We start from the raw sequence: 14,688 nt of genomic DNA on the forward strand, positions 1-14,688 counted from the left end.
TTGCTGACTTCTGTTGCAGAAATCCTACTGATGTGGCATGCTGTTACAGAGTTATCAGATTTCTTGGTAAAGAAGTCTCTCTACCAACAAAGCAACCTCTCCTTTACCTGCTAAGGGTATATTTGCTAACATATCCCCCAGGTATTGGCTTTTCCTTTTAATGTGTTTGCAAATGACTCCCTCCAGTCACCTTTGAGACTGTGAATCAGTAGCTGGCAATACCATCCTGCTGAAATAAGGGAAAGAGTAATCAGCTCCTTCATTTCGACTTGAGGCTGAAATTTTACTGGGTTTAAAGGAAAATAAAAGCCATGGGTGAAACCTGCCCATTCTGAAATAAATATTTTTTTCACCCATAATACATCTCTTGAAGGTTCACTGAAAGGTCCTTATCTTTGCTGTTATTTCTAAACTGCATGTACAAAGAATTCATTCACTATACTATAAATTGGGTATTTTAAGGACGGTCTCTTCCACATATCTGCATGGTCCAGCAGGTAAGTGCCCACATTAAAAATAATTAGCCCTGGACACTAAAAAATATGCATGTAGGAATACAACAGTTCTCACTCCATGCAACAGTACAACAGTACTCACTGCCTGCAGCAGCCAGCCCCCAGCAGGGTTGGCATTACAGCATAAGGTGAGGACATTTCCTACCTTAGACGCAGCTCAGTGGGAAGCAACTTGCCGGTCTAAAATGTTTAGTCTACCTGCCTGAAGATGCGTGAGGGACTGCGAACTCTTCCACGTTCTTTATGATGAGGCAGAATAAAACTGTAAATAAACTAAGAATGTGAAATGTACACTTGGAGTTGGATTTCCAGGGTTTTCCCCTCCCAGTTGCTCATGATATGGTCTTTGTTTTTGTAAAGCCATTATTTCAGGTTCTCAAGCTGTATCTTAAGTCATGCTCAAGAACACCATCTTTCAGCAGCTCTCCAGGTCAGCATATACACTAACAAGCTATTTTAGAAAAAAAATGTTGCAAAAGAAACTAATTTAAGTGTCTGCAAAACAATTCCTTCTATAGAAGGAATTGTTTCAGGAAGAAAGCTGGGAAGAGATAAGACAGAAACACAAGACCAAGTGTATCAAGCAGCAGCTCAGAAGAAAACCTTCCATTGCCTCTTAATTTTCATCTGAATGTCTCAAATTTCATCCAATTACTCCAACATTTTTTTCTAACAACCGAGAACTATGAAAAACAAAATATGATGACAATTCATAAACTTTTAAATGGTGCACTTCATTTCTGGAAACAGCATAACATTCCTCATCCTGCTACCGCAGGACGGAAGATGTTTACTGTCACATTTATTAGTTAAATTTAATAGGATAAGATCTTCAGCAGATGTTAATCTGTGATTTCTGAGTGCTGCTATGTCAAATTATACTAACTGATGTTTAACAGTTTAAAGTCACCGAACGTATCTGAATATTGGCCAAATAGCACATCATCATCCTTCATCTGGAGGGCACTTATTCCACTGTGGAAATCGGTAATAGTCTGCAGGATGTCTAAGGGCTTCTATGAAATGCCTTGATCATTCTGATCAAATGCAAAGTGGATTAATAGTTATGTCATGAAAATACAATTTCAACAACTGTCATTGAGGAGGCTGTGCATAACATGGCCGTAGTAGCTGAACCACTCAGCATCCCTTTAAACATCAGGAGCCAGTTGCACGTTTTGTTATGGTTTCTGGTGTAACTGTCCAGTGACACGGGCAGCTCATTCTCTAAAGCTGTCACTTTGGCATTTTTCACAAATACTGCATTCATGTAGAACACAATCTGTTTTAAAAAGAGTTCTCACAAAACACAACAATTCCAAGCTTTCTAAATGCAGTAATAGCTTAGGTTATACCAGAGGAAAGTGCTCCATAGGAATAGAGATATATTTTTAATTCCTTGGATGCAAAATTTTATAACTCATCTGTACTTGAAATATCCTGTACAGGGTTAGTTAGCAGACTAGCTTAACTGTTTGTTACTTCTGGAGGTGCTAGTCCTAATTCTGAGAGAGACATGAGTGATACCAACCCAGTGTTGGTAACCTGCTGCATCACAGATTCATAGGTTGCAGGACCTCTGTGTCAGGAAGAACTGGGATGATATTCCCAGCCTGGCCTTCTGCAAGTGAAATTGTTCCACTCAGCTAGTTTTGCAAAGCCCTAACTTCTCTGGGTATATGTTTAACAAGAAAACCCCTGTCTTGATTTACAGATTTGCATTAGGAAATCCATTGCATCCCTTGGCAGGGCTGTAATAATGAAATCATCCTGTTTGTTAAAAATGCACACGTTGTTTCTGAAATGATTTAGTTCACTTACAGCTTTCATTTGTTGGAACAGTTGCTTGTTCACCTTTCATAATCTCATCCGCCGCAGAGTCTAAAACATCAGTTTAGCACAGCTTAACACCATATTCTCCACCAACTGTAGTGAACTTCCATGTGAGCTCTCCCACCCACAGCTTTGCATTCTAGCAGAGCAGATTTAGCTAGGTTGCTCTACCTTACGTTTGCCTCGAGGCAAATGGTCCCAGTTACTGGTGTTTATGTGATGTGTCGTATCTTATTAAGGCATTGCAAACTGCCTGTATATCTGACCGAATCTGTATCCAGCCAGGGACTAGCAGCTGTAGGTACTATTCCTAATTATTTTGTTCTTCATATGTTCAAAAGCACAACAGCCTGTCATTTTCAAAAGTCAAGTCATCATTAACATTAAACTCTTATCTGAAAATGCTAAAAAGGCAGTATGGTTCCCTAAACAAACAGTACCACCTCCTTCCTTACCCACTGCAGGCCCAAGGACAATCAAGTGGAAATTACTGCTCTGGTCAAAGCTGTTTACACCTCGGTTTCAAAAGCACAAAATGGAAACTTAAAACAAATTCCACCTTTAAAAGGGAAGAGTGATGACTGTATGGGTAGTCTAACTAGTCATGCTAAGCAACAGCTTGGAAAGGCAGGTGTTGGCGCCAGTGTTTTCTATTTCCAGGTATGTGGTTATGATAGTGGTAAATGTGCCTTGTCACTAACTTTCAAGGGTAAGATACTTCAAATAATTAGTGGTTTGCTTCTAGCATTTGCTACCCATCTTCACCCATGATAAGGCCAATATGTTCCTGACTTCAAACCACCAGTAGGTATGTGCCTGACAGTCATACAAGTCGCCAGAACAAAAAAGCGAAGTTAGGGGAGGTGCAAGTTGGCTGAACCATGAATAATATATACGTCAACAATTGAGGGCCTTATATGGTCCAACTGAAGCAAGCTACCAAAGCTTCCTTGTGCCTCACTGTTCCCTGACAGTTCCTAGCGCACAGCCTCGTAACTTCACAAAAATAAGGAAAAGAAAGTGCTAACTGTATCTTACTGAACTTGGCAGGGTATTAAGGGTGACGAGAATTTCTGGATGATCTGAGGGCTTTAATCCAGAATTTCTGTTGAGAAATAACAGTGGTTATTACACTCTTTGAACCTCAATTTCCCAATCACAATAGACATGTGTTGAAACAACCTCTGTTCATTTCCCATAAGTTCTATAATTCTCTATAGAAACCGTAATTAACACACAAATGCATTAATTTTTTTGACACATGTTATGCAGAACTAGTCAAAACTGTGGAAATTCTAACACAAATAACTACACTGAAGTTTAACAGTGGCATTAAAAATACAATGGATGAAATCATGGGAAGCTGGAGATCTGGGTTTGGGTCTCCAGATGCTAAAAGATTGAACCCAGGCTTCTCACTTCCCAGATCACTGCTTTAACCATGGGTCAAGATGCAAAAGCTATTCTAGTTACAAGTCACCAACAAGTCTTGCCTCCTCCTCCCATGTAAAAGAATGAGCCTGTAATTCCTTCCAACACATATAGAAGGAGCCTTCATGCCTAATAGAGATACTTTGAAATCTTGCTTCTAGGGTCAGGTGCCTAGTTTTTAAACAACTCAGAATCTAAATTGGATATGCCTGGGTCCTCGTTCTGAATCCCACATTCCTGGATTTTGTTGATTTAATTTGAATCATATTTTTATCTTCCTTTATACACTTTAAAGGCAAGGGACATGTACATACAGGAAGCTCCAGGCTTCTTGTTGCACTAATATTCATGGTACCAGTGTGGCCTCAGGGAAGAGTGGGAACATCAAATCTCCCAGCCAGGCAGAAACTTCAAGGGAAATGTATAAAATGTGAGAGGTAAGGCGTATGTGAGAAAGGAGTTGAAAGAGAAATAAAAACAATGAAGAAGAAACATTTTTAGTTGTATTCCCTTTTCAAGAGTAGTTTGCCAATCCTTTGCTGCTGAACATCTTCCTGTTTCTATTATCTAGAGGCAAAGAGAGAGCAGATAAGGCTTTAGTTACAACCAGACAATGTGGTATTGCTGTTTACACGCAAACTTGGGCTACGCCAGCTTTGCAAGCCTCATGGCCTGGCACTGTACATACCAGATGAGAATACAAATATGTAATAAAAGGATCAGCTTCCCAGATTTTTGACTTAAGGCATTCCCTTGTGGTAAAATTGGGTGAGGAAATGGAAGAACAGTCTGAGGGGAAAAGGGGAAATTCAATAGCCCAGAAGCACGTATCACTGACCTAGTCACTTTGTGAAAGCTTCAATAAAGAGGCTTACGAAGTCATGACTATTACATGGTCCTCTCTGATCTTTTCATGAGGATGAGAAACGGTTGTTTTCAGTTTAAAAAAGAAAAAAAGATTCTGTATGTAAAGTCTCTCTTTGTTGTACTGTGAACTCCCTGGAGAGACTATCAGTCACCCTGCAGGGGCTGGAATAATGAATAAATCCATCAGGGAACAGGCTTTCTTCTTCTATGACATGCTTCAGGAGACCACCCGCACACATGTCAACCCTTTCTCTGCAGAGTGCCGCCTCTACAGCCCTGCCCAGTCTCAGCCAGCAAGGATCCTTCCTCTCAGAGCCCATCACTGATGGAGTTTAGATACTGCAAGGCTGAGGAGTGGCATGACCACAGGCCTCCCACTTTCTGGGCAAAGGTTCTAACCACTGCAGGAAAAGGAGGCAATGCAACCGTGAAAATCGGTAATGGGAACCGTGGGGAGGTAGAAGGTAAACAGCAGGGCAGCTGGCCAACTGCCACAGCACAGTCACTGCAGAATCATAGATCTCCTTGTACGCAGGAGACAAATGAGAAGGGTAATTGCTGTATGCTTAGAGGCAGAACCAGCCAAAGGAAATAAAGGATCAACCACCACCTGCATATGACAGCTCTCCTCTTGAAATCTTCATGGGTTCCCGATCACAGATGGACAAATTTGTGCTGTTCAAACCTCATTAAATTCTTCCCATTAGTGAAACACAGAAAGATTTACTTCCTCATTCCTGCACACTTTCTATGAGTTTCTCAAGAAGAATGGGACACCCTGGAGTCACTACCCAGTCATGTTACAGGAAAGCTTAAGATAGCTACAGAGCTGAGGGGGTAGCATCCTGAGAGCAGGAAGCAACCAACTATCATGTGAACTCTGGAAGCAGCTCAGTGCTGGTCAGATGCTGCTGAACTCCTGCATGTGATTTTATTGTCATTCCATCTTATCACTACTGATAACGTAATGAAAATTATACATCCTTTTTACTATGCAGCCCATTTTAGGGCAAAAGGTTAAAAAAAAAAGCAGCCTATGTAATGTCTTGCTCAGCATAACAGAGAAGTGCTACTCTATGTTAATTAGTAGCTTTAGTGAGTTGAAGTAAAATAAACTAACATGTAGCTACAGACCTCCCTTTAGCACTACCCTGAAATTGCACAGTGGGTACTATATAATGAAGGAATATTTTAAGAGACTAGACAGTTGGAGAAAAAAACTGGAAAGGGAGAAAGTCCAGTTACACCTACCATATTTCCCCAAGCATGTACTTTAACAGACAGAAGTTATTCACACACACTACTCCTCTGGAGCACTCTAAGTGCACTAGTAATGGTAAATCCTGATGTAACTATGACTTCAGATTTGCTCCAGCCACAGAGCTCCCAAACCAATCATATGGAAGTTAGTCAGAACAGCCAGGTAACACTTAAAACAGGGAAGCAGTCAAAATGGTAAGAAATTTCAGCTCCCTTTGAGCACTAAGACCTTGCTTAAACCTTACAGCCATGTTATCAAAACCACTGCTGTTCTACAGTTTTATACAACGACTTATCCATAGAATCTGAGCTACTAATTAGACCTCATGGATGAGACCAGATCAGCCTCTCAAGAAACAAAAGAATCCTGGACAGCTGCTTCTGCTGCCTTCCCTGAAAATAACCAGAAGTGATAATCCATTAGTAATCATCTGTGGTCTGCTTCAAAGTTCACCCTCTTGTACAGCAACATTAAAAATGTACTTATATTAGTTAGAGAGATGAAATCTACAAAATTACCACATTATCATCCAATAGCCCCAGGCACCACCTAACTGTGCCAACAGGTGCCGTATACATGTGATGTGCTTAATCCCATTCCGGGCTGCAGAATCCACAGCAGGAATAAAATCGGAGGGAGGTGGCTCACCTGCATCTCATGTCTAAAATATCTACAGTCAGGATAACTACAGGTTAACTCCTGGGAAATCTAACTGAACCCCCTTTTCTTTCTAAATCAATAAAATGAGTAGCAGCCCACTTAGGACCCTTCTGGGTGAAACCTTAAATAAAATTATAAACCACATTCACACTCTGAGGAGGAGTTTGCCCTTTAGTCCTCATTTCCCATTTTCCACTTTGCTTCCTTATTAATTACATGAACACTAGCAGCTTGTCAGTGATGAGGGAGCCTCAGTTTTCATACAGCTCTGGAAACGTGCACAAGCGCTTTCAAAGGAAAGGCCTGGTCTCAATGAGAAATCATCCTTCTTACACATTTCTCTTTTTTGGGGACTACCTATCCCAAATCAATTCTTCTCCATCCTCATTCCATGATTTTTCCTGGGCAAAAATCTTTAATGATACATTACAAGAGGTTTGGAAACATCTTCTTTCCCTTGATTGTCTGAAATCTCTCCTTCCTAAAGTTCTGAGGACTTCAAAATACTGCAGTTAAATTACTCTTTTGCTCCAAGAAAGAGAACTGGATCACTCTGGCTCCTATAAGCCTGATATCACAAAAGTCCCCTCAAGGGAATTACAGCCTCATAACAGAGTTGCCTATTATTTATTCTGTGGCCAGATTCTCAGCTGGTATAAATCAGGGCAGGTTCCTTGCCTTCAACAGAGTAAAGCTGATTTATGCCAGCTGACAGTCTGGCCCGGCATGCCTTCCACTTGCACAATGCTAGTTTTTAAAGAGGCCCGTTGAAGTGCCTGAGGCATGTAAGAACCACATTTGGGTCTTTACTTGGAAAATGTTGCTCTGAGGAGTAAGACTGTGAAACCTTCCTGCTGCTCTCTGAGTATGTACTATTCAAATTCACTTGCTTTTCTAACAGAGGAAAGTCTTTAAGTCCTGACAGAGCCACCATGACCTTGAGAATAAAAGATGGATTTTATGATGTCTTCTGCATATACCATTTTTTTAACTGAGTGTAACTGCTGAATTAAATGAAGCCCACAGGTATACCGATGCAATGTTTTGGAGGAACCGATCAACTGCTCAGAGGGCAGAGGCTATCTTTCAAAACTTGTATTACTGGTGACTATAAACAAGCCATAAAGAATATGGTGTGACTTTCAAATCACTGGCTGAGCTTACAGCTTTTGCTGCTTGGTAAGTCTTTCTTTTTTACCTTAAAACCTCAGATGTCTACTTACAGAGCATGGCAACAGCTCTTTTGTGGGTGGGCGCTGAATTCCTTGGGTACAAACAGAAGGTATGTAGGAAATAGAAGACAGCTTTCTAATACCTTTGGTTCCAGATTACTGTTTCAAAGGCACAATGTTAATCCTGGGTGTCACTGTAGTGATGTATCTGCTGGGTTGTAAACTGAAGGATGCTTTTAGTATGAGGAAGCAGACTCCTCTATCTGTTCCTGAAATCTACTAATTTCAGTAAAATTTTTGCCTCAATACTACTCTGGGTGAGTGGAGAACTGGAATCAGACTATCAGGACTGTTAGTAATAAAAATTGTGGTTCCTTTGCATGACAGAAATTTCTGAATACCACTTGTTATTATGATATGAAATATAGAGTAGAAGACACCAGTCATCCAGAGCACTGTCATTCTCACCCAACAAGGAAAAAATGAACACATGGCTACAGGTCAACCTAAAAACACTGTCAGGAAAATGTTTTTTCTTGCCCCACAAAGAGCTGTAACATTTCATACATTTTCATATTCACCACCAGAGTGAAACCAAAATCATTTGAAGTGGTGGGTGTGGGGGTGTTTGTGCATGCATGCGTGCATGCACGAGAGAGTGACCGCCCTCCAATATCCTGAGGAGAGTGGATAGGGGGAGCTCGAAATCCAAATGTGCACCCTATCAGCCAGACCAGGCACTTGATCCTGCCTTTCTTTCATCCTCTACCAGTGATTATTCTAATTATTGATTAACGATGATTTATCTTTCTCTCTCCCTCTTGCTATAGCAGAAATTCCAATCTGGTCTAGGGAAGAGGGGGGGAAAGGTTTCCTGATGAAAGTTTAATGGAAACTGGTACATTTCCACAAATTGTTTCAGTTTTGACAAATCAGCATTTTCCCATGAAAAACAGTGTCAAAAACTCTCAACCAGCTCTAATTCTAACCAGATTAACTCAGGGATGAATGCCAGCAGGAAGTTCTTGCTAAATACCGGTTGTTTGAGCAAAGGAAAACTACTCCTTCCCCAGACAATCTTCCCAGAGGTAAAAAAGCTTTAAAACCTGTATGAGAAAAAGGACAGGTAGTTCCAGCTGTAACAACCACAATGGCATTCAGAGCAAGAGAAAAAGCAAGAAATGACATATTAGAAAAAAAAACACACACAGACAAATTGGCAACTCCTGCCACTCACTCCTAATGCCACTGCTAATGATATTGTGTCTTAAAATCTGAAACAGTTGCTAAACTTTGCAGCAATGCAAACAAATGGGCATTAGTCCCTGACTCAGGAATCCATACAGAATGCAGGGCAAACCCATAAATACATGCTCCAATTTAAATTCTGCTTAAATCCCTGGAAGTTAATGGACACAAACAAACGGTGGCGTGCTGCCACCAACAGAAACAGAATTAAGCGACTCCTGGTGAGATTCGTTAGTTCTAACTCCTAATTTGGATGAGTTTTTCATCACTGGATGGTGTTTGAAGTGGTTTGCTTTCTCTACATATCTTACCCTGAACATCTGTACACTAAATAAATCTGTGTTCTTTTAGACAGTAGGATATAAAAGGTTGTACTCAACCAATGTCAGTGCTGCTGCTCTGTCTTTATGCCAGAATGAAGACATACTATGAAAAGTAACCGCTGAAGACTTAGCTGGGTCACTGAGAACCCAATCCTGCAAATATTTAGTATCAACTCGTTACATACGATGGCATAGAGATCAATGGCATTTGCCTTAACTGCAGTGCCCTGCCCCAGTGTGTTTGCACACTCCTTGCTGTAAAAGCAATCTATCCCCTGTAGTAAGAAGTTTCTCCACTGTTTCTTAATACAACTCTTATCACTTCCACCTGCCAATGAAGTTAAACTTCAAAAGGACTTCTAGCTAGTCTGTCAAAACCAAGGCAAAAAAATAAATCTTTCTGATTTATTTTGGTCTATTTTAATCTTCCAGAATTATGGTTCATAAAAAGCACAAGTATTTTTTTCATGACATTTTATTTTATTTGTGATAATAAGAGTTTAAAAACCAGTTCCCATTATCCTATGGGAAAAAAAGAAATTAAAACCCCTCAAACCCCAACAAAATTTAAGGCTAAAGACCTGCTAAGTAAACCAAAATATCAGCACCAGATCTCTTAGACTAGGACTCAGCCAAATTTCTTTTCTGCAACAGGACTGGCTCTCCACTACTCCATGCTGGAAATCCCTTGTGCTCTCCAACATCTGCACAGAACTGGTTGATATCTTAGTCCATTTTACTGAGTTTGCAATGCTCTGGTAATTTCAAAGTCAAAGGGCTCCTATGTGGCAAAGGAGACACCGCACTGCTGGTCTCCCACCCACCTTAGGATATCCCTTCATTTCTCTGCTCACCAGGTGCCAGAGGGGCCGTGAGGAACATGGGCAGACCAGGACTGTAACAACTCACGTCCCTCCTGCTGAGCCCAGGACCATGGGGCCACAAAGGTGGCTGGAAGCTCTGACTTTCACTGTGCCACCAACACTCAACTGTAGCCATGCCAGCCAGTGTGGAAACTGCCCGGACCACTTTCAGATCAAAGTCTGTCATTCCACTAGTGATAATATTTCATACGTAGCTGATACAAATGCACCTGGTTATGCAAAATCCAAGGGAGTAACAAGTTGGGCCCACCAGCTGGTTTTTGCTCATTCTTGCTATACCCTGAGGCACAACTCTTCTGAAGTCAGAGAAGTGACAGGGATACAAAGTAAATGCTAGTAAAGTGTATATAGCACAGACATATATTATTGACAAAAAAAGTTCCTATGCCACAAATGCAAAAAATATCCTGCAGAGGAAATATAAGCATGGGAAACTCCAACAACTGGTCAGCTGGTGCTATGGTGATACTACACTCCGTTTTTTTCTCCCTGCAAAAGAGCAACTCCCTTCTAAAAGCCTAGTCTGGGGGTGGGATGGTAGGGGGGGGAAATAAAAACAACTAAAAAAAAAGATAATTTTCCTTCTGGTAAGAGCTTGACACTATCTTTGCTTCTAAGTTCTTGTCACAATGACAACTTTTATCAACTACCATTATATGAAACGGTAACAATTCACTCCAGAAAGGAGTATTTAATTTTGAAGCAATGCTGTTTGTCTAAATATAGGTCATGAAATAGTAGGTGTTTATAAAATATAAGTGAAAAAATATTATGAATATGAAAAAATCTTAATTCTTCCATTGCCCTTTTTTTGAAATTACTTTTGAAACGGTTTCAGGAAACTTACATGCTATAACTCTGTGTAACTCTACTGATGCTAATGGAACTATATTCATCTGCAGGAGCTGAAGACCTGGCTCATCATTTTTTAGCAGAAACCATTCCTACATGGAGTTCACCACCTGAATATTACAGAATCATGTTAGTGCCAAAATAGCTCAAAATAGCAATTAAATAAAAGTGATTTTTCAAAGTCTCAGGTATAAAAGTCTGAGAATTCAAAGATACCCCATAAACAGAAGAAAATGCAATAATATCTCTGTTCTATTCCTACCGCGCTCCTGAAATAACTGGAAATTTGCCAGTTTTAATGGGGGGCTGGAATGCATTTTAGATTCGATCGTGTTATGAACATGTTCCACCACATTACAAAGATATTTGTTCTCTTACTTCCCTCTTGCAAATATCTGAAGGTCTAAATTTGATTTTGTTGCTATAAAATTAACTGACTATGATGCGGCTTTTAATAGATAAGGAGACAATAACGCAAGTAGAGTTTGGCTGAATGGAGAAATAATGTTCCTGATGTTCAGAAATGAACAATTATTACACAGATTATTCCAAAGAACAAATTTCTGGTTTTGATACCCCAAAGCTAAATTACAGATTGATATTCACTTGGACACAGCAGCATCGATTTATTCTGTAGGCAACTGCTGGTTTGCATTGCCATTTATTGACTAACCGCTCAATATGGCATTCACAATCATTCAAAAAAAATCACACCTTGTCACTTTATTCTACAGAAAAAATTTCATTTACTTGTGTGTAGTACAGGACATGAGAGCATCTTTTTCAAAGTAGATAAGTCCTATTGGACCTGCTCATGAATCTGTAGTTTTGTCCAGAATCTTTATGGGTGTGTGCCATTCCTGTCTAACATTTTGCTGTGAAGAATGTTAAAATGAAATTTTAGCTGGGCCTTTATTAACTTCTTCATCAAGAAGAGCCAGCTGGTTAGAAGGCATACCTGGGAAGTGAGCTCTCCTGAGACTCATCTCTCTCCTGCCTCACCCTCGCTGAATAGCTGAGCTATTGATTATTACAAAGTAAGTAGCTCTTTTTTTCTGTTTTCCCCAAAACATTTGGATGCTCTAATTTTTATTTTGATGCCAAATAACAACCATTATCCAAACCTCACACTTTCTGCCCCCACAGAACTGTTGTTTTCTAACCAACTCTTCCTGTTGTACACACAACAGAATCCTACAGTGATTATTAGAACTCTGGAGCTACAGGATAGATTATCTGACAACAGGTCTACCTGGTTTTAGTTAGTGTAGGGTGCAGATGAAGATCAGTATGAAAAATACTGAATTGTAATCAATCTATACACATTTTTTCCTCACTGGACCTATGACAAGAAAGAAGAACAAATTCTTAAGCTATGTCCATTTTAAAAATCTACCTATGGTTTGAGACTGTCTATACTGGCTGAGTGAAAAAAAAGTGTAATAATAAATAACACGATTAACACAATTGGAGCTTTTTCATTTAAAGCTTTTTGTGATGGGAATCTGCAAAAGATTTGGGGCTGGGGTCAAAATAAAAGCCATCACCAGCTGAGTATTATTTATATTAAGCAGACATAATAAAACTATACATCAAAGTCAACAAGAAGCCGCACACCTCACATTTAAAATAATATAATTTTGAGCCCTGGGACGCCATAGTGTCTTAAACTGTTTTTTTCATCTGCCCTAAGCTTCCATGAGTAACTTTGCAGGTATGTAAAACCTGTTGACTTTGACAGGATTATTAATGGAGCATGAAGTTATTCATACTGTATATAGCTATTGGCATTAGCTACAGAAGAGCTATCTAGTTTATGTTATTATGTTTTAGCAACAATTTTGAGACCATTATTGACCATGAATGGACCACAAGGGAGAAGCAGAGGGCACAGAGCAAAATTTGTAGAAGCTCAGCCGTCTGCACATCCTACCTGAAGGCTAAAACTAGACGTGATATCACAAGACATCTCAGAAATCTACTTAATTCTTTAAACCTGTTTCAGATGTAGTTGTGCTGCAATCTTACGTTTTTGTTTTAGGTTCACCAGTTGCACTGCAACATGATTTAGGGCCTAACTTTGCAGTTACAGAAGTTAGCTTGCATACATGGGTGAGTACTGGTAGGACCGAGATTGAAAGCTCCTCCAGGCAGGGACCTTGTTTTTGCAGCAGCACTTTAAATTCTTGGTACATTCCAAATTATCCTATGAAGAACACTGCAAGCCACAGCCTCAAAAACCTTTTGAAGGATGTCTTGGTAAAAACAGAATAAGGGGTGTAAAGTGTCATTAAAAGTGAATCAAACAACATGAGCACAAAGTGCTACAGGAGTGACTGCTACACTCAGTCCAGCTGCTCGTGATCACGGCTTCATTCTGCTGTAGGCAGAAACTCACATGTAAAATAACTTATTGGTAAGCAACTGACGATCCACGCAGCAGCGAGCCCTGTGGCCACGCACAGGCCCCTCTGGGACTCACCGGCTCAGGCCATGTAGTGCCCGTGGCACCTTCTAGCCCCTGCCCCTGTGGATGTGCAGGACGAGCCGCTCCCCATCGCAGAGGGCAGCGCAATAAGCGGTGCCGGGGGCTGGATCCTGCACCCGCCGGCACGCACCGAAGGGGGCGGGAGGCGCGGGCCGCCGCCGGCCGGTGTCCCCCGGGCCTGGCGCCCCCCGGCCCGCCGCCCCCGGGCACACGGTGCGGCCCGGCACCAGGTGCGGGAGCTGCCGCAGCAGCTGCGGGGCCGGGCAGCCGCTCCCCCCGGGGGCAGCAGTCAGCTCCCGAGCTGCTCTCTCCGGGCTCCCCCGGCCGGACCAGACCCTGGCTGCATTTCCTGCCAAATCCTCTCTTTTCTCGCCCCTCTTTCCCCGGCGGACGGACCTCCGTTTTCGCCGCGAAACCCCCAGATTCCCACTTCTTTCCTCCGCGCTTACTTTCCAACAGAGCAATGAACAAAACACGCTCACCCCTCCCGAAATGTTTCCAGCCTCAAAACTTTCTTAGCAACCGCGTCTCCCCCCTCCTCCCCCGGCGGACGCCTGCCTCCCGCCTTGCCCCGCTCCTGCCCCGGCAACTGTCAAGCGGGAGCGCCGGGCCGGCGCGCACTTACCCCGAAGCAGAGCAGGGACCGAGATGCCCATGAGGAGCCAGAGGGAAAGGCGCAGGAGCAGCCGCCGCAGGCTCCTCGGCAGACGGGGAGTCATCGCGGGGCCGGATCGGCGGGCGGGGGGCGGCCGGGCCGGGCGGGCGGGCGGCGGGGGAGGCCGCGGGCGGCGGCGGGGCTGGCAGGGCGGCGGGGGAGCGGGCTGCGCCGCTCCGCTGCTCGGGACCGCGGGTGACTCACTGAAAACTTCACTTCGGCGCTGCAGGGGAAACAGGAAATCTTAAACTTCGCAAACAGCTGGGCAGGACTTTCTTACTCGTACAGTAGATCCTTCTCCCCCTTCCCACAGTCACCCCCTCCCCTGCGCTCGCCCTTTTTCTTTCTTTCTTTTTCTTTTTTTTTTTTTTTTTAAACATGAAACCTCACCCAGTTTGGTGTCAATCATCTGCCAGAGGCCAGCCCCTCTCAGGTCTGGCTCTCCCACCACAAGCGCGCCGGGGCCAGCCCCGACGTGCAGCCCGGAGCCCTGCGCCTC

At 42.3% G+C, this 14,688-nt stretch overlaps 2 protein-coding genes across 3 annotated transcripts in view; both read right to left on the reverse strand.

Annotated features, from left to right (window-relative positions):
* The window catches only part of TGFBR2 (transforming growth factor beta receptor 2), a 67,139-nt gene extending 52,850 nt beyond the window's left edge, over nucleotides 1-14,289 (reverse strand). For both annotated transcript variants that reach the window (XM_064444216.1, XM_064444214.1), the window contains exon 1: nucleotides 14,160-14,289. In XM_064444216.1, the coding sequence (XP_064300286.1) occupies nucleotides 14,160-14,253 (94 nt within the window). In that variant the 5' untranslated portion in view covers nucleotides 14,254-14,289. The remainder of the gene's footprint in view (nucleotides 1-14,159) is intronic.
* The window catches only part of STT3B (STT3 oligosaccharyltransferase complex catalytic subunit B), a 476,425-nt gene that overhangs the window by 364,070 nt on the left and 97,667 nt on the right, over nucleotides 1-14,688 (reverse strand). The gene's annotated exons all lie outside the window — the stretch shown is intronic.

The sequence above is a fragment of the Phalacrocorax carbo genome, chromosome 2 (genome assembly GCF_963921805.1).
Source record: "Phalacrocorax carbo chromosome 2, bPhaCar2.1, whole genome shotgun sequence".
Taxonomy (NCBI): Eukaryota; Metazoa; Chordata; class Aves; order Suliformes; family Phalacrocoracidae; genus Phalacrocorax; species Phalacrocorax carbo.